The 19909-nt window shown below is 42.3% G+C and overlaps 1 protein-coding gene across 1 annotated transcript; it reads left to right on the top strand.

The window, feature by feature from the left end:
• The first annotated feature begins 249 nt into the window (after positions 1–249).
• On the top strand, positions 250–11089 carry LOC138977141 (uncharacterized). Its single transcript, XM_070350051.1, has 4 exons — positions 250–822; positions 4229–4431; positions 5845–5958; positions 6879–11089. The coding sequence occupies exons 1-4, from the start codon at positions 250–252 to the stop codon at positions 7741–7743; spliced, it is 1755 nt and encodes a 584-aa protein (XP_070206152.1). The 3' UTR covers positions 7744–11089.
• Positions 11090–19909: the final 8820 nt, after the last annotated feature.

Raw genomic sequence — 19909 nt, forward strand, 5'->3', positions numbered from 1 at the left:
ATGTATATTACATAGCATTACTCTCAGTGTTTTGTGAAGTTCTAATCTTTAAAGAAACGTTGAAGCTCCTGAGAAATGTTTCCGCTCGTGAACAATCTTATTCAAAATGAACTGGTGAAATGAACACAACGGACGACTCACTATACATAGCTGACATATGTACAAGTGTTCATTGAGACCTTTACAGGGATCCGATCACATCATTATTGCTGTTCACATTGTTTACAAACTGTGAACAAAACTACACATATGTCAGAAATATACAGCATGCGGATCACGGACTCGGAGCTGGGAGAGAACGGGTGCAACTACATGCACAGACCCATGAAGTTCGAGAGCGACTGCCTCACAGGGGAAGGGGTCCTCTTCGACTTCATCTCAGAGGGTTGTCTCCCCAGCTCCGCCGCCATGTTCGTCAAGCAGCGCACCCTACCGGTGGCCACCTGGAGGCACGGGGGAGATCACTTCGTCATTCTCCGTCGGCGCGACGATCTGGATCTGTACTGTTTGCGGATACCAAAAACGTCGGAAAACCACCTCAACGCTTTTCTCTTCACTGATCTCGCCTGTTTGACAAGAAGTCCTCGACGGCTGCTGGGAATACCCCTAACTGAAGGCGATTCGGAAGTGAAGTATCTGGTGCTTCATCTTCAGATGTATGTCTACCGCCACCTGTGTGATGACGAGTACCCACAATGCTCGGCGGTCACGTGCAACAGCTACATCCGGCATGAGTGTCACAAGTCGTGCAAAGTGTGTGACGCCGACAACCCTCCCGCCACGTGTTCCTTTCCGCGTCGTATCCGTGGTGATTGGTATCAGGTGAGTGACTCTTGGATTCTTTTTAATGTGTTTGTCTGGCTGGCTGGCTGTCTATCTGTCTGTGTGTTTGTCTGTCTGACTGACAGGCTGGCTTACTCTGTTTATCTAGAGCTCTTTGTGTGCTTGCCCTTGTGTGTGTGTGTGTGTGTGTGTGTGTGTGTGTGTGTGTGTGTGTGTGTGTGTGTGTGTGTGTGTGTGTGTGTATGTGTGTATGTGTGTGTGTGTTCATACAATAGAAATGTAATCAATTTCAATCCCTTGCAAAACAGTCAAGGCGATTAGCATGATAACTCTTTATAGTGGAGTTTTTGAGTTAGTCTTGTTGTGGATTTGAAATGAAAATGGATAGCAAAATGACATGTTTCCTGGCTTGAGATACCCGACATCACCGAAGAACTTGCCTGCAAAGGAACCAGCAGTTCTGTAGATGGCACGGGTCCCCTGTTAAAGTCAGTCCTGAAAGAATGCCGTGTGCATTACTCTCAGGATATTGATATGCTGCGATATTCATCAATGATCAATCTCATCCAATTAAATATATTCTCATTATTCCAAGGTTTCTTTTATGCTTTGCCTCAATATGAAATGAAAATCCGGAAAAGCTAAAATTCGGGAGCAAAACGAAGATAGGTTGAGTTTAATGGATCCCTCTGTGAAACAATTGTTTGAAGAGTTTTTGGTCCGAACCAAAGAAGGGATAGTTGAATTGACTTATTTTATTTTGATTTTGACTCTTTGAGTTTATTTTGTAAAGTGCGGAAACAGTTTTGAAAAGGAAAACAGTGGATTTTGTTTCTTCTCCCTGTTGATCCTTTTTTTTTTTTTTTTTTTTACAAGGATTTATATCGCGCACGTATCTCACCACACAAGGCGACTCAAGGCGCATGTTACCTATTAATGCCGTGTGAGATGGATTTTTTTTTTTACACAATATGTCACGCATTCTCATCGGCCAGTAGATCGACTGTCTATAGGCGCTGCATCCACCTTTCACGGCCTATTATTCCAGGTCACACGGGTATTTTGGTGGACATTTTTATCTACGCCTATAGGCCCATTGCAGAAACTCAAGTTATCAACAGCATTTCTACTCGGCGCGCGCGGTATGAGAATCACGGGTCGTAACTCTCTGGAATTGGTCATCCGCCGCCATGTTGGATGCCTTGCACGATCTCTGACAGTGCTTGAGCGTTGGGTGGCGACTCGACAAAAGTAAAAATGACACGTTGTGTGGCATAGGGGGTAAAAATCAAGGGTCTGCCAAACCCGGCAAATGCAGTAGGCAGCCCAGAGATCCCTAAGTACCTCTCCCAATTGTAGTACTTTTCGGCAATATTTACAGTTTCAAATTGCTAGGATATCTTCTTTGTGGTTTTAGAGAGGTGTTCTGGGGAAACTGAAAGGTAGCCTCGTCAGGGGACAACTATTCAAACCCATATCCTCATTATTTTGATTCTCAATTGAGAATAATAATTTATAGATGACTATTATTCATTTCCCTTTTTTGGATGTACTTGCACGTACTGGTGGTTTATTACCCAAATGTCCTCACAGTGACTGAGGCTTATATAAGGCTGGGTGATTCGTGTATTTGTTTGTTCAGCCCATTTCTTTCTTGTGTTTATTCACAAGAAGAAAAACAATAAAGATAATCATTTATGTATGATTTATGGTGGGATTTTTCCTCCATGGTGTGTACTAGGATGTATTGTACTAAAAGTATTGTGATCGTATATTAACGGGTTATATTCCCCGTATGTGTACTATGCGTACAGGTTCATTGGAGGGAGGGTGTTTGTTTGGTTTAGCAACGAGACAATTCATCCCTTTTTGGAAGATGAGGGTGGTCCGTCCGAGGGCAGACCGGGTTGTAGGTTCGGGACAATAGATTGACTATTGTCGTTTAGGCAGCTTAGGGATTCTGTTTCGGTTCGCTGAGTGGTCGTGTGGCCGTTTTCGCTGTTGGTTACGGCGCTCGCGCCTTTCCCTGTCTGCATACACAGTGAAATACGCAAAAAGAACAAGAGTGCAATGAAGAAAACTAACAAAGACGGCATCCAATATGGCGGCGCGAAGAGAGTATGAGCGGAGTTGTGCCCCTTAGGGCTAAAGCTAGCCGATCCATTTGATAACGTCACGCCGAGTAAGAAGAATGAATTGGACCTATACAATTTTGCCAGGAAAGACCCTTTTTGTCAATCGTGGGATCTTTAACGTGCATACCCCTTTCTCACTCATTGGTATGTAAATTGAACTATAGAATTCAGGATTTTGCTGACAGTATGAAAATTGTCAACTCGGGCCCTTGCAAAAAGGCCAAGTAATTAATAGATTCGTTTATTCATTAAATCTGTCACTCATTCATTTACACGTCAGTCACGTTCCTATTTTCCTTTTTTCATGTATTTCTTTCTTTACCCTCTGATTTCTTTCTTTCTTTCTTTTTTTTTCATTCTTAGAACTTCTGTTTGTTAACATCCTTCTTTCCTTAAAGTCTTCTTCTTTCTTTTTCCTGTTCCCTTTTTTTCTCTCGTAAAATTCAACTCTTCTTAAGTTTTCATTTCCTTAATTTATTCTTCGTTTTTCGTCTCTTTCTTGTAAAAAAAATCTTTCTTTCGCTCCTTTCTTCCTTTATCTCATTTCTTCGGCGTCTCTAATATCAAGAGTCCCGTCATTCAAACCACGACTCTTAACCAGAGTTTCAAGACCTGAGCCACAAAAAGAGAATATCAGATAATCAGGGCAGATTTCACAGCAAATAAAGCAGTTGACAGACCCATTCAGACTGAACAAATTGAACAGAGAACCCGAGTGCAGTCCGCTATCGATTTTATTCCCTTCCATTCAAGTTAATCATGCACACCAAGCAGAAAGGCCACCGTGTTTTTTTACAGGGTTCTCTGGGAGGGTTACACTTGCTTTGTTTCTCTTTTTTTTTCCACGTCCGTCGGTCGGCAAACGTGTGGAGTTTGTTTGATATGGGCGTTTTGTGCATCCGTTTTGTTATCTTGTGTGATTGATATGGGTGTTTTGTTGGCAGCAGTTTTGTTGTTTTGTATGGTTGATTTGTGGTTTTGTTCTGTGTGGTTGACGCAGGCATGTTTGTATGTTTCTTTGTTTTTTAATGTGGTGGGGGAAGGGAGGTGGAGGGGGTGGAATTGATCGGTTTTGAGGATTTGTGCAATTGGTATGGACGTTTTTGGCCTCGGTTTTGTTTTACTGTCGTTGTTGTTTTGTGTGGTTGATGTTGTTGTTGTCGTTGGTGCTGGTGCTGGTCTGGTGGAGTTTTGTTTTGTTCGGTTTTGTTTTTTGTTACTGACCGAGACTATTCTAACTGTTAATATTCAAGCAGAAACATGGAAGCGATTACAAAAAACAACTGATTCCTGATGGTTTCTGCACACAGATGGACACCAATGGCTTCAACAGAGTCAACGTCACAGAAAGTGACGTCATCATGGAGAACATGGGCAGCTTCCGGTGCGTGGTGTATCCCGACAGCCCCTCGCGAAGGACCAAGATGTACACCACGGTGTCCATGTTTAAAAATGGCTGCCGGCCTCGATACACGTGCGTCAAGTTCAAGCGTCTTGGTCCTTCTGTGCTGAGGTGAGGCAATGCCAAAAGGTGATGTTGTCCTGTCCGTGGCCGGGTTACAAATGACATTGCCAGTATTTCAATTTATAGCGAATGTTTTCTTGTTAAAATTCTCAACGCTTTTTAGGACAGTGGCGAGGAAGTAGCCGTTTGAACTTGCACCAAATGTGTATCGCATGACATAGGTGATGAATTCCATTATTTATTTGTCTGTGATTTTTTCAAAGAAGAAAGAGCTGAGTTGTTACCACCTTACTATTGGAAAAAACCTAATGCACTTAAATTTAAAAAGTTGTTTGCTACTAAGAAAAAGAAATTGCTAAAGAATATTTTGGACTTTACTAATAGAATTTGTAACAGTTTTTCATAATTTTTTTATTTTTTATTTTTTTATTTTTTTATTTTTTTATTTTTTTTATTATATTAGCATATATCATGATTGTATTGATTGTATTTATTGTTCAAAATGCCCCCATGGGTTATGGACTAATAAACTTGAACTTGAACTTGATTTCCATTTCATTTTCCGGTATTTACCGTAAAGGCTGTTCTTAATTGAGTCGGAGGTCGACTTTGCGAACATGGGTGTTTTGGGCATCAGTTTTGTTGTGTTGTGTGGTAAGGCCAACAAAAAAATAGGTGTGGTTACGGTAACATAGCCAAACAAAATAGGGTAGGAAGGTAGGCAATCACTTTTGTTTTAAACTTTTTTTTCTAATGTGTACAAATTAAACCTACTTGACAGGGAAATAAGTGTGCGACTCGGGCGCTTTCGCTTTCATTGCGTTTTCTGCACTCGTTTTCTTGGGGTTTTTTTATAATTTTTTACAAATGTAATAAAAAGTTATAGGGTCGGCCCCTAAAAATAGGGTAGGTCGGGTTACCGTAAGGCCAAAAAATAAAATAGGTGTGGTTACGGTAACATAGCCAAAAAAAATAGGGTAGGTAGGTAGGCAATCACTTTTTTTTTTAAAACTTTTTTTTCTAATGTGTACAAATTAAACCTACCGGTACTTGACAGGGAAATAAGTGTGCGACTCGGGCGCTTTCGCTTTCATTGCGTGTTTTGCACTCGGGTTTTTTTTGGTTTTTTTTGACAAATGTAATAAAAAGTTATAGGATCGGCCCCTAAAAATAGGGTAGGTCGGGTTACCGTAACCACACCTATTTTTTTTTTAGGCCTAACTATTGGTGTTTTGTTGGCAGTAGTGTTGTTTCTGCGAATGTGTTATGCATGGTCTTCATAAAGTCTTTTTTAATCGAACATGCAGTGCCCAAGCTCCGTGCAGCCAGCTTGGTGAAGTCGACTTCGCCCAATTAATGTCAGAATTAAAAGACAGTTTTCACAACCATTTATATAGATCTGGATAGTGTTTGCATGATGAGATGTAAGTGAATACGACCTTTTCTTGACCACTGTCCCAGGTACACGCTGAGTAGGAGTTATGTGTGGCCTGACTTGATGGAGAAGTTTGGGGAGTCCATCTGCTCCGATGACCAGTTTGGGATGGACCCCGAGCCTATCCGTGATCTGTACAGGTGAGATTCTAGTTTGTTTATTCGTGAGTGTGATTGGGGGGGGGGGGGGGTGGCGAATCATAGGCAATGGTCAATAAATATGAAACAAAAGACAATATGCTCCCCCTCGGACAGACAAAAAAGCTGGTCTGTCAATAACCCATCAAACATCTTATATTATTTATGTCAATGCTTGTTATTCTCAGGTGCCAGGAGATTGGTTCCGCATAGCTCTCTGTTACTCTGTTTGCACTTGTCGTATTCATTTAGAGCGTTAACGCGCGTTTGGTTTCTCAGATCGTATTACAGCACACTCTCTGTTACTCTGTTTGCACTTGTCGTATTCATTTAGAGCGTTAACGCGCGTTTGGTTTCTCAGATCGTATTACAGCACACTCTCTGTTACTCTGTTTGCACTTATTCATTTAGAGCGTTAACGCGCGTTTGGTTTCTCAGATCGTATTACAGCACACTCTCTGTTACTCTGTTTGCACTTGTCGTATTCATTTAGAGCGTTAACGCGCGTTTGGTTTCTCAGATCGTATTACAGCACACTCTCTGTTACTCTGTTTGCACTTGTCGTATTCATTTAGAGCGTTAACGCGCGTTTGGTTTCTCAGATCGAATTACAGCACACTCTCTGTTACTCTGTTTGCACTTGTCGTATTCATTTAGAGCGTTAACGCGCGTTTGGTTTCTTAGATCGTATTACAGCACACTCTCTAATTTGGAATAAAAAAAAAGAATGGTTTATAATTATGTTATTATGTTCTACAATAAAAATGATCATTTGATATTTACATCATCTGTTACAATACTCACAATAACTATACATTCCTGTTTTGGTTTTTTTATTCAGAATTTTGGAACGTTAGCAGTCTTATCTTTTTCTGGATTTCTATCTCATTTGGTTACAAGTCTCCTGTGCTTACTCGTTTCAGAACTACGGAGGACACAGGCAAGCCAATCATCAGCCACAACCCCGCCCTGGAGCGCGTGCCTTGCAACCTCTCCTCCTCTTTCTCCCTCACCGCCACCTTCCCCAACGGCTCGCTCTGCCACGGCAGTCTCTTCGAGCACTGCGAGGACAGCACTCGCCTCAGACTCCACTTCCACTCGGGCTGTGGGCAGGTCATCAGCCGAGGCGAGACCATCAGCTCCTTGCCTTACAACGCGGCTGTGGAGAGCTCTAACCCTGGGCCTTGGGTGGCGGATTACGCCTGTCTGGCGCACTACGAGGGGCATTACTGGGAGAGGGTGCTGATGCTTCGCAACGTCAAGGACAAGAAGGATGCAAGGTGCTTGTTGTTCACCCAGATGGACGCTTCGGAAGCGATGATGATGGTGGCGGGGCAGTGTGACAAGAACGCGTGGAACTACGCCCGGGTGGGAATGAGGACCCCGCTGCTTTCTCTCCGCCTTCGCCCTGACGAGTTCCCGTGCAAGTACCTACCTCTGACCACCACCACGACAACGATGAGCTCTACGGCTCTAGCCACGTCAGGCGGGGGCCGGATGGAGTCCCTCACGGGGAGGCTTCCAGGGGGTAGGAGGGGAGGCCAAACCCAGATCCTCCCTGTGTCCTTCTCCGTCACCCTCCCTCCTTCCCCTGGAGGGCCCAAGCACCGTATTTCCGCCGCCTACGAGGAGCCTAAAGGACGGGAGAGAACTCCCATCGATTACAACCCGGAGTTGTCTCCCAGGGGAAATGACTCCGGATCCGGCAGGGTCGCGTCGTCCGCGGGTGGAATTGCGTTAGCTCCCTTGATTCTGCTGGCGGCCTATGCGGATTGGATTAGCAGGTGATGGTCCTCCAGACTGCTGAGAACAAGAGGGGCGTTAACCCTTGTTATGCTAGCAGTGCCGAGCGGTGTGCACGTGTGTGTGACAGTGCCGCGGAAAGTGGGTTCACCTTTGTGTTCGCTACTGAATCCTCTTCAACCGGTGTGTGTTGTTGCAGACAAGCGATGGAAATTGCTCGCTCGCGTTTTGTGCTTGTTGTGGACAAGGGGTAACATTGCTAGCTCGCGGTTTTGTGCTTGTTGTAGACAAGAGGTGAAATTGCTTGCTCGCGGTTTTGTGCTTGTTGTAGACAAGAGGTGAAATTGCTTGCTCGCGGTTTTGTGCTTGTTGTAGACAAGGGGTGAAATTGCTTGCTCGCGGTTTTGTGCTTGTTGTAGACAAGGGGTAAAATTGCTTGCTCGCGGTTTTGTGCTTGTTATAGACAAGAGGTGGAAATTGCTTGCGCAAGATGTTGTGCTTGTTTGTGTGGCTGTAAGGATAGGTGAATACTGTAATGTCGATCGTATTTATTGTTTAAACTGTGCTCTTCGTAGGGATTGGCGGATACTTCAGGTCAATCGTGTTATTCCCATTGTGTTTATAGTGTCTGATCTGTGCTTGAAAAGGAGTTTAATCATAAACAGACCACATCAGTGATTGCTGATATATAATATAATTAAACAAATGCGGAAGATGGAAGGACCATTTCCAAAAGAAAGACAAAATAAATGAACATGCTTGTGCAATTTCAAGCTGTGAAAGATAAAACGTATTCGACTGTTCACAGTGTCGTGCTTGTGTCTTTTTACACCCCCGGTATAGGGGTGTGTATAGGTTTCACTCGATGTGTTTGTGTTCGCAAGTAGATCTCAAGAATGAACGGACCGATCGTCACCAAACTTGGTGAACAGGTTCTATACATTCCTGAGACGGTCCTTACAAAAATTGGGACCAGTCAAACACACGGTTAGGGAGTTATTGGTGGATTAAAATTATACAAGGCCTGGTATAGACGGACACCCCCGTTGGTCAAAGGGAAATAACCATTCTCACTGCCACCAACTGAGAAGGTTATTTCCCTTTGACGGGGGTGTAGTTCCTATCGGAGGAATTTCTTGTTTTTTATTTATTGGTGTTCGTACTTTGCACAAAGTGGAATGACGGGGTCATGCACCCACTGACACATTTTGATGGATTTACACAGAAAGTGAATGGTACGGAGCAGTTTATCAAATGCATAACCTGTGCAAATCAATATTATTCGCACTTAATACCATGACATGCTTGACGATGGTGTCATTTTGATAGACGAAAAAAACACACAAGAGAAATACTCTTCTAAGTGTGGAAGTAAATGTATGTGAAGCCCGACGGGAAAATCTTGCGTGTCGTCTTTGAAAGCCTTTGCTTTAGAATATTCAGCTGACGGGCGCTGTGGCGGGGTGGTAAGACGTCGGCCTCTGGTGGGTTAAGTGTGGAGATTTTTCTGATCTCCCAGGTCAACTTATGTGCAGACCTGCTAGTGGCTTATCCCCCTTCGTGTGTACACGCAAGCACAAGACCAAGTGCGCACGGAAAAGATCCTGTAATCCATGTCAGAGTTCGGTGGGTTATAGAAACACGAAAATACCCAGCATGCTTCCTCCGAAAGCGGCGTATGGCTGCCTAAATGGGGAGTAAAAACGGTCATACACGTAAAATTCCACTCGTGCAAAAACACGAGTGTACGTGGGAGTTTCAGCCCAGGAACGCAGAAGAAGAAGAAGAGGAATATTCAGCGTTCATTCTCTGTTTTAACGTTGCTTGTTGTGTTCTGGATTTTCATTGCCGAGAAATTGTGTAAGATTCTTTTTGTGCTCAAAAATGGTGTAGTCGAGAAATCACACAAAAATGAGGGGAAAAAACTATGAGAAAGGGGGAGTAGGGTAGGGGGTGGGGTAAGCTCACCGATGCAGTCGAACTGAAAAGAAAGGAGTTCGTGCCTGCCTCAAGGCGTTCTTAAAATGCAAATTAGTTCGGCAATTGTCTTCGGCGTTTTGCGTAAAAAGGTATCTGCGGAAAGTCACCAATTCAAATTGTGTAAAGCGCAAGCTTTGTTATTCATCTGTGCGCGAAAACGAAGGAAAATTTTCTGTGTTTTACAGCTACAGTTGATGGAATTATGCATTTCGTTTTAGTTTGTGTGTGGTCGTTCCAGCTTCATTTTACATATTGACAGAAAAAAAACAATGTCACGAGTGTGGAACTTGACATTTGTGTGTGTAACTGTTCCCTGGTTTACGGCGACACTGACGTTTCTACTGGGCACACAGTAAAAAGAACTGCTGTGTTGTCTGTCTGTCTGTCTGTCTGTCTGCTTGCCTGCCTGCCTGCCTGCCTGCCTGCCTGCCCGCCCGCCGGTCTGTCTGTCTGACTGTCTGTCCGTGTGTCTGACTATGGCTATATATATGTATTATCTGTCTTTGTGAACATGTATTTGTATCTGTACGTCTGTCTACAATAGCGTATACATACACCATGGAAAGATTGTTTGTTGCATTTGCAAATTACTTTTTTGTTGATGTTTTTGTGGAAAAGGTTCTGTGCGTATTAAAGGAGTAAATCAAATCCATGAATGGCTGTAGAATTGCTCATTTCAAGAACTGCTGCGGCAAAACTGATGCACAAACACTCGCGCACACACACACACACACACACACACACACACACACACACACACACACACACACACACACCCTCGCACCCAGAGAGAATCATTTCAATATTCCCAATGAATAATTCATGAAGGAGGAAGAAGCGGATTTAGTGATTGGTTCTTCTGTCTGACCTTATTTCCCAAAGAGGAATAAAACTCAACACGGGACGCAAGGTCCCCAATTACGTTCCCTATGTTAAACCCGGAATTTAAAGGCCCACTCCCCCTCGTGAAAACAGTTCGCCTTACTGACTCAGATCTTGCCAGGCTTTAACACACAGGGCGGGGACGTAGCTCAGTTGGTAGCGCGCTGGCTTTGTAGCCAGTTGGTCACTATCAGCGTGGGTTCGATCCCCACGTTCGGCGAGAGATTTATTTCTCGGAGTCAACTTTGTGCAGACTCTCTTCGGTGTCCGAACACCCCCGTGTGCACACATGCGCACGAAAAAGATCCCACGTTCACAGCGAAAGTCTCAGGGCTTGGAAAACACAAAGACACGCATGCATCATCTCTCGTCTCTGATTATCATGATCGTATTTCGATACTTTGACGAGACAAACCCAATGCTGGTGTGTCGAAGAAGACAACCACAGCGGGCTTGTTCGAATCAAAGTATCACACCATATCTTCAGCGTATTACCAATACCTGTCCCAATATAGACCAGTTGGTCTAAGAGGACGTTAAAACCCTAATAGTCAGGCTTTAACATGGGATAAGACCGTCCCTCAACTTTTAATAGGTCATCCACACCCTCACGGTTTGCTGTGGTGAGGTGGTATTTTTGATGATTTGATTTCCGGATAAAAAGGCACCAGTGTTTTGTACGAAATTATTTCTTTAACAAAATTCCGAGACAAGGAACAGGTGTTGGGACAGCAGAAAAATTGTTTTTTAATTCCAACTCTGCACAGAGAGTAAGTATCCAGGCTGTTCATTTGAGGTATGTGACCAAGAGGAGGGATGGTCTTATCCCATGTAAAAGCCTGCCCAGATCTGAGACAGTGAGGCGAACTAGTATTACGACGCGGAGTGGGCATTTAAAGGCGCAGCACTGTAGCTGTACGTTGGGTTAGGGGGGGGGAGGGGGTATTTTTTTTCTCTCTTCAAGATGAGAACAAGTCTTTCCTGTATAAAAGATGCAGACTTGTACACAGAACTTAGATCTCTCTATCACGAATATATTTCCGTACAAGCGCTTCGCTCAAATCACAGTAAAAGCTAGAAGAGAACGTAAAATCCGTTTTACACGTCAGCATAGATCCGTCAAGGCTTTTGCGTGAGATAACATTACCCTTCCTCTTGGACGTATACCAAACTCAACCGAGTGAAAATTGACACTTATCTTATCTTATCTTATCTTATCTTATCTTATGTAGGGGAAGGGCTCCTAATATGGACCAATTTTTGTTTCATGCTAATAACTAGCTTGTTTTCTTGCGAAGAAGTTTCATTTTGTGTTTGGTAGTCCTTCTCTCTTAGGTGAACCGTTTGGCCTAATTAGAGTGAAATAGCTTCGATAGACATTCAGCAAAAATTAAATACATAAAAAGTCACAAATAGTCCATATTAGGCGCCCAGGCTCCTAATATGGACCAGTGAAGCGGCCTTCACGAATCACTGTCAAAAGCCCCCTATACTTCAACAGACTAATTCAAATATGCTTTAGATTTATCTGTTTCGGGTTGATGAGAGCATTATTTGAAGCACACCAGGAAACTAAAGAAGCATATCAAAATCAGAGTGAAAATAAGTGAAATTATCAACTTCCACAAAAAGAAGACAATTTGATATATTTTTTTGAAAGCTCGAGGGCTAGTTATAGGTTATTTTCAGCAAGCTTCTAAATGAATTAATGAAAATAGTCTTTAGCTTTTATTTTCTTCGATTTGTTGAAGGTGGTCCATTACTTTGAGATTTTGCTATTACTTTTTGTTTCCAGTAGAAACTCGGGGTCAAAACTGCTAAAATGTAACAAATACGGTCATAGCTGTCGTATATAGCAATTTTTGTGTGATTCTTCTTCTTCTTCTGTGTTCGTGGGCTGAAACTCCCACGTTCACTCGTGTTTTTTGCACGAGTGGAATTTTACGTGAATGACCGTTTTTTACCCCGCCATTTAGGCAGTCATACGCCGTTTTCGGAGGAAGCATGCTGGGTATTTTCGTGTTTCTATAACCCACCGAACTCTGACATGGATTACAGGATCTTTTTCGTGTGCACTTGGTCTTGTGCTTGCGTGTACACACGGGGGTGTTCGGACACCGAGGAGAGTCTGCACACAAAGTTGACTCTGAGAAATAAATCTCTCGCCGAACGTGGGGACGAACTCACGCTGACAGCGGCCAACTGGATACAAATCCAGCGCGCTACCGACTGAGCTACATCCCCGCCCCAGTTTTGTGTGATAAAAGCTTTGGCTGTGGACAGAAACAAGTCCGTTTTAGGCGTTAAATTTAGAGTGAACGCTGCCAAAAGTGAAACAAAGAGAAGCAGCCTAACGGTTTTGAGGTTTGTGTTTCTGCAACTGTTTTGACATGTGCAAGTTATCCAGAGAGGGTGAATACAGCGAATGAAATTGTTTTTAGCGCTCTAGCGCCGTTAGTTTGTCAGATCAAGAGGTGGTCCATATTAGGAGCCGGTCCATATTAGGAGCCCTTCCCCTATCTTTTCCTTTCTATTTCTCTTTCTCCCCTCACTCCTTTCCGCCTGGCCCTTCAACTCAGGAAAATGAATAAATAATAAATATAGATGAATAGATATTCAAAATCGATCTTAAGGGGCCAGTTTTGTGCAGATGTTGAACACATGCCGTTTTGCGTTATAGAGCATGCCCAACAAATTGCTCTTCTTTTGTATTTATTTTTATTTTCTTATCTTTCTTTTTTTTCTCCCTTTTGGGGGATGGGGGGTTGGCAGGAAAGAGAGAATGCTTTATGTCCTACAGGCTAAATATTTCGCCTCTTAAGGACAAGATAATTATTATGGGTTGTATGATTCGAGTTTTACGCCCTCACGGCTTTTGACGAGATACATAGAGAATACTATACATGGCTTGCTGTGTCGTACCAGATTTACGCGAGTTTTTTTTTTAAATATTGAACTGCAAGCGAAAGCGAGCTGTTCACTATTTGAAAAAGCAACGAGTGTAAATCTGGTAAGACACAGCAAGCCATGTAGTATTCTGTTTATCCTACATACTTTACTTACGTGTATTTTACTGAAAATGTCTTGCAGTCGAGGCAGCTAAATTGAAGACGCTTGTTTTGGAACCTCGATCTCTTCTAAAGCCTCGTGCAATCTATTACGTCAAAGCAAAGAAACGTCACTCTGAAAGTGTGGCGTGACGTGTTAGTTCTAAAGATTCATCGAGCGTAATTAGCGAGCGCAATTTTAGTTTCTATAATAACGTTTGTCTCGGTGACTTTGGCATCATAAGCTGTGGAAACACAGGTCCCTGCCAGACTTGCTTGACATGACCTCATTTACATGATATGTGTGATTTGAACGATTATTATATCACCGGTGTCTCTCTCACGTATGTGGGATAAACAAGTGTTTAGGTGGTATCAGCCATCTACACTTATGGCAGGATGACCAAGATCTTTTAAGTGCCATTGTGGTGGCACGGGGGTTGGACATGGCTTCCGTCTCTGGGTCTGCACATAAAGTCGACCCGTGTCCGTCCCGGCCCGAATTCGAACCAGCGACCTTCCGATCACAAGTCCAGTGCTCTACCAACTGAGCTACCGGGCCCCCGGGGGGTTGGTACCGGAAGGTGACGGTAAAGGGGATTAGGGTCGCGAGAGTGGGGGAGTATACTTCGGCCCCCTAACATTCACCAATTTTTGTAGTTTTAGGAGGGCGAGTAAATGGGTGAGCCAGAAGGAACAGGAAAAGGGTATCTAGGGGTTTGGACGAAGGAGAGTTGGAGAAGGGGGACATAGGCAGGGGGTGGGGGTGAAGGGAGGGGGGGGGGGGTACTTCGACCTTAAAATTCAGTGACCGCCCGCGATGACACCCAGACACGAAACTCGATCGTTTTCTCAGTCGACCGAAAGTGTACTGTTAGACATCGCTGCCTCTTCTCAGACAGGGTCCGGGACCAGTTTGATTTGTCGATAAACTTGTCAGGGACCTGTTTGGTCTGTCAATCAGCCATCCTAGTGTTCTGTCAATTTTAGCTCCTTGTCTAAATCATCGCGGAGTTTAGTCTGTGTTTGTGTGTGTAGAGGGAGGGGGATGGGGTTGAGGTGAAGGGTTGTTTTGTTCTGCTAATTTTGGTTCATTGTTTAAACCATAATTATGTGTGTGTGTGTGTGTGTGTGTGCGTGTGTGCGTGTGTGCGTGCGTGCGTACGTGCGTGTGTGTGTGCGCGTGCGTACTCTCATGTGATCTGTGTGTGTTGTCAAATGTCTGTCTTTCTTTTGGCTTTTTTGTCAAAGAAAACTTCTGGCTTCACATTTTAAACTATTCGTGTGTTTATCTGCGTGTGTGTGTGATTTTTGGTGGCATTATCTATATACATATATGTGTGTGTGTGTGTGTGTGTGTGTGATCTAAAATGTCTGAAGCTGCTGTGTTGGCTCGATGGTTAATGGATATGTTGACACTGTTCTTCTGAATTTGGGCTTTTTGGCCAAGCTACCAGTATGCGTGTCCTTGTGTCAGTGTTGCTTGTCACTGTCAAACAGATACAATCGTTTCGGCAATTTTTTCAAAGACAATAAATCCCGGAAATACTGGCGTGATTTGGTTTGTAGGAAATGGTGTACTTTTCTTCTTTAAGGCACAATATCCTACTGTGCACATAGTTAGGCTGACCATCTCAGATCTGACCAGGCTTTTACCATGGGATAAGATCACGCCCTCCACTTGGACACATACAAAAAATCAAAATCCTCGGTGGTCTTTGTGCACAGCTGGAATATTTTGCTGAATACATTTTGTAGAGGCAACTATAGTGGCCTTCTAAGCTTGATTTTTAGTGTGTGACCAGACGGGCGCAGTGGCGTGGTGGTAAGACGTCGGCCTCCTAATCGGGAGGTCGTGAGTTCGAATCCCGGTCGCTCAGTGACGCCTGGTGGGTTAAGACTGAGTGGAGATTTGTCCGATCTCCCAGGTCAACTTAAGTGCAGACCTGCTCAGTGACTTAACCCCCTTCGTGTGTACACGCAAGCACAAGACCAAGTGCGCACGGACAAGATCCTGAAATCCATGATGTCGGAGTTCGGTGGGTTATGGAAACACGAAAATACCCAGCATGCCTACTCAACGAAAGCGGAGTGAATTAAGCTGACTATGCTCTCAGAGTATAGTTTGGGTTCCCCAAATGGGCAAACGAGCTCACATGTAACCAGAACATTCTGGAACGCTGAAGAAGAAAGAAGAAGATGTGTGACCAAGTGGAGGGATAGTCTTATCCCATGTAAAAGACTGTCCATATCTGACATGGGAGCCAAACTGTTTTCACGAGAAGGACAGTGCCTTCAAAGGCCATATTGTTGTCTGCTTCTTTTCTTTTTAAATAATTACTCGACTATCAGTGGCGTAGATGCATGATTGTGAGAATGTTCACCTCACAAGATTGTCGTTGTTTTGAAGTGTTCACGTTTACGGAGCATCATCATGTTCGCTTTGAATGTTGACTGTTATCTGGAAATGAAATCATGTCTCCCCGTGCTATGGTTCATGATAGAAACCAAAAGGCGTTCAATTCACCAAACTGTGATCTTGTACATTGACTTTGTTTGTTTGTTTGTTTATTTGTTTGTTTGATTGCTTGCTTGTTTGTTTGTTTGTTTGTTTGTTTGTTTGTTTGTTTGTTTGTGTGTTTATTTGTGTTTTGTTTGTTTGTATGTGTGTGTTTGTTGTTGTTTTCGGGGGTATGTTTGTTTGTTTGTTTGTTATTGGTTTGTTTGTTTGTTTGTGTGTTTATTTGTGTTTTGTTTGTTTGTATGTGTGTATGTGTGTGTTTGTTGTTGTTTTCGGGGGGTATGTTTGTTTGTTTGTTTGTTTGTTTGTTTGCCTTTTCTTGTGTCTGTGTGTCTGTTTGATTGTTTGCTCCAGAGCCTACTTTTGGCATGATTTGTCAGAAACAAAAAATCCTACTTTTGTCCCTCGTATTGGTCTTCCTGTCAAGCTGTTTTTGGTCAGGCAAAGTTTATAGCAACAACAAAAAAACAAGCGCTGTATAATATAATTATACAACATGTTGAGGTCCTGTCCGTTAGCGTTACAACGGTTATAATTTCAGGTAGATGTTGACATTAAATAGTACTCATCATGTGTATGTATTGTGCATAGTGTCTCTATTGGAACAATGGTATATATAATTGTTTGTGTTCTTAGACTGATGCCTACTCATATTTTTTTATTATTCTCTTTATTTATATAGCGCCTTATCCGAAGTTCAAAGCGCTTTAATAGATATAGATATGCTTTAAGTTTAACAAGTTCTGGTTCGCAATATTCTTTGGTCAGAGCTGTCCTGCTGTTGGCAAAAACATGGCTGCTTCTTATCGTAACGGTTTGTTTACGTTCTTGTGTTCAGAAATAACTCTGTCGGGTTTGTATGAGTTGCGAAAGAGTGAATAATCTTGCTTCCATTGAGTCAAACTTTCCCACGTGACATCATAGGCCAGCCAGCAGCCAGGGGTGTGTCTAAAACACGTGTTGAAAGCTTTCCTCACTAAAAGCAAAAGTATTCACTCTTTCACAACCCATACAAACATATGACAGAGTGATTTCCGGAGTTCGTCTAGTTGATGCTGATCTGCAATGTGCGGGTTGCTTGCGAGGGCTGTATTTTGTACATTGATTATTTGATACATGTATAATTATTAAATGCGTCTCCAGGAATATGTTTAGTTTAAATCTTGTGTCGATACTATTTAATTCTGCCTCGCTATTAGCCATTGAGTAAAACTGTTTTATCACCATTGCTTTATTGTTGTTAATTCGTCTCCAGAAATATGTTTTGTTTTAATCTTGTGTCGATACTATTTAACTCTGCCTCGTTATTAGCCATTGAGTATAACTGTTTTATCACCATTGTTTTATTGTTGTTCTTTGGCCATTTACGTTGAATGACTTGTTATACATTGACATTGATAGTTTTATTCTTCTTCTTCTTCGTCGTTCGCTAGATAGTTTTATTATAAGAACCTTTTTTTTTTTAATTCCTATTAACTCGATGTTCTTTAACTATGTTTGTAAATTGTTAGAGGATCTTTTAGTAGAAGTGTTTAACTGTCGAAGCTGCTTTTACCTAAGAGACCGACTGTATATTGTGCTGTTGTACTTGTCAGACTTGATTGTACCAAGTCCTTCACATGTTGTAATGCGCTTAGAGCCAAATATTTTTGTTTTTTGTAAGGGATAGGCGCAATATAAATACACTTTATTATATTATATATACGTTTTATATATCTGTGACCCTCCACGACAGTATGAGTCGCATGTCACCTTTACATGATTTTCATATTTTTACATTTTTCTAAAGAGTTTTTTATGCTCTATCCAGTGGTGAAAACCGTTTTAGAAAAGAGCGAAAACTCTTTGAGTTATAAGCCAGTGACTAAGGTGACCCTCACTCTGTTATCAGACACTCCCCGGACTTATATTAAGCCCAGCGCAGAACCGCGCGAGGTGACATGCGACTCATTTCGTGGTGGAAGGTCACAAAATTATATATATATATATATCCCATGACCTCCCTTCTTTGTCTCTGTTACTTCAGTATGGGTATATATGTTGTATTTTTATAGCTCAATAAATACATCATGGACTCAAAAAAATATATGATAGTGCAGATTCCGATTTGGGCGAAGAACTACTTTGCTCCCGACCTTTGACCTCGCGCCGAACAATGTGACACATTTGTATGAAGTTCCAAAATCGTATTGCACGGCTCAGAAAACCATATCAGTTGCACGCAAAAATGAATCTCAGAACTGATCTGATGTATGAGATGCAATAAGCAAACGTTTCTTTCATTATGAAAGCAATGCAGGTGGGAAAAAACGAACATTCAACTTACAAGATAACCAGATGCTAGCGAACCAAAACAAAAACACGAGTACCCTCCCCTTGCTTCGTTAGCAGACGACTTTTGAGAATCTGTCAGACCGTCCTTACCTGGCACGGTTGGGCTTCGCTATCATCAGCTGTTTCACGTGTTTTGCGAGCAAGTCTACTCTTTTGCCTGGCTCTGCAGTAAGTCCACATTGGCGATGAAGGTATCTAAGAACTTAACATGTGTGTATTTTTCCGTAATCCAGTCATATTCTTTCAAAATGCAATCAAGCGGCGGTGACAGACTTGGGTCCTGTTTTCCTCGCACCCATACCAGTTTAGGTTCATGCAAACACACTCGCAAAACAGTTTATCATGTAGATACATTTCAAATAGGGAGCAAATGGTTAAATCTACATATGTGTTCCCTAAAATTTGCTTCTCTGTCAATAAGACTAATTGTATAATAATGCGTTCGAAAAAAACAACGTGGAATCGATTCTGAATCGAGTCGAGTAAGCCAAATGGGGGCCAAACCGGTTTCCCCGTTCCGCCGACCTGAAACGCAAAAGAATTGTGCGCTTCAACTAAATGGATTTCTATACGACTTCATTACTTTCTTGCAACTTATGAACCTTTACTTAAAGCTTTTAAACGGTCTGAAAGTAGTGTTACCGCGTACTTATAGATGCACTCATTCGTTTTATTTTTTCAGCGACGGTCACTTAGTTTAAGGTTGCAAAAAGGCCAAGTCTCGCTGAAAACACTGTTTCACACTCCACAGATCGCAACAGTGCCGCTAGTAGTCTACACTTTGTGTTTGTTGGTAGAATGGGATATACAGATTACAACACTCGTGGTTTTTTATATGGCTTGTATTTCAGTCAAGACCCAGCGGGAATATCAATCGAGAGCCACTCGCCAAAGGCTCGTGTCTCCCGATGATATTCATCCGCTGGGTCTTGACTGAAATACAAGCCATATAAAAAACCACTCGTGTTGTAACCTATACATATATATTTTTTAATTTTTTTTAATTTTTTTTAGAATGAATAACATGTGTTTGGAGTTACGCCTTTTGACACAGCTTGTATCATTAAATTTTAGTGGCTAAGACTTAAACAAAATAGCGCCTGACTGTTTATTTCAGCATCTGTATGTATATTACATAGCATTACTCTCAGTGTTTTGTGAAGTTCTAATCTTTAAATGAACGTTGAAGCTCCTGAGAAATGTTTCCGCTCGTGAACAATCACATTCAAAATGAACTGGTGAAATGAACACAACGGACGACTCACTATACATAGCTGACATATGTACAAGTGTTCATTGAGACCTTTACAGGGATCCGATCACATCATTATTGCTGTTCACATTGTTTACAAACTGTGAACAAAACTACACATATGTCAGAAATATTCGGAAAAGTTATTCAGGTTGGCTTTGATTTTTTTATAAAAATGTTTTATCTTTTATCTTT

This window comes from Littorina saxatilis, linkage group LG9 (genome assembly GCF_037325665.1).
Source record: "Littorina saxatilis isolate snail1 linkage group LG9, US_GU_Lsax_2.0, whole genome shotgun sequence".
NCBI classification, from domain to species: domain Eukaryota; kingdom Metazoa; phylum Mollusca; class Gastropoda; order Littorinimorpha; family Littorinidae; genus Littorina; species Littorina saxatilis.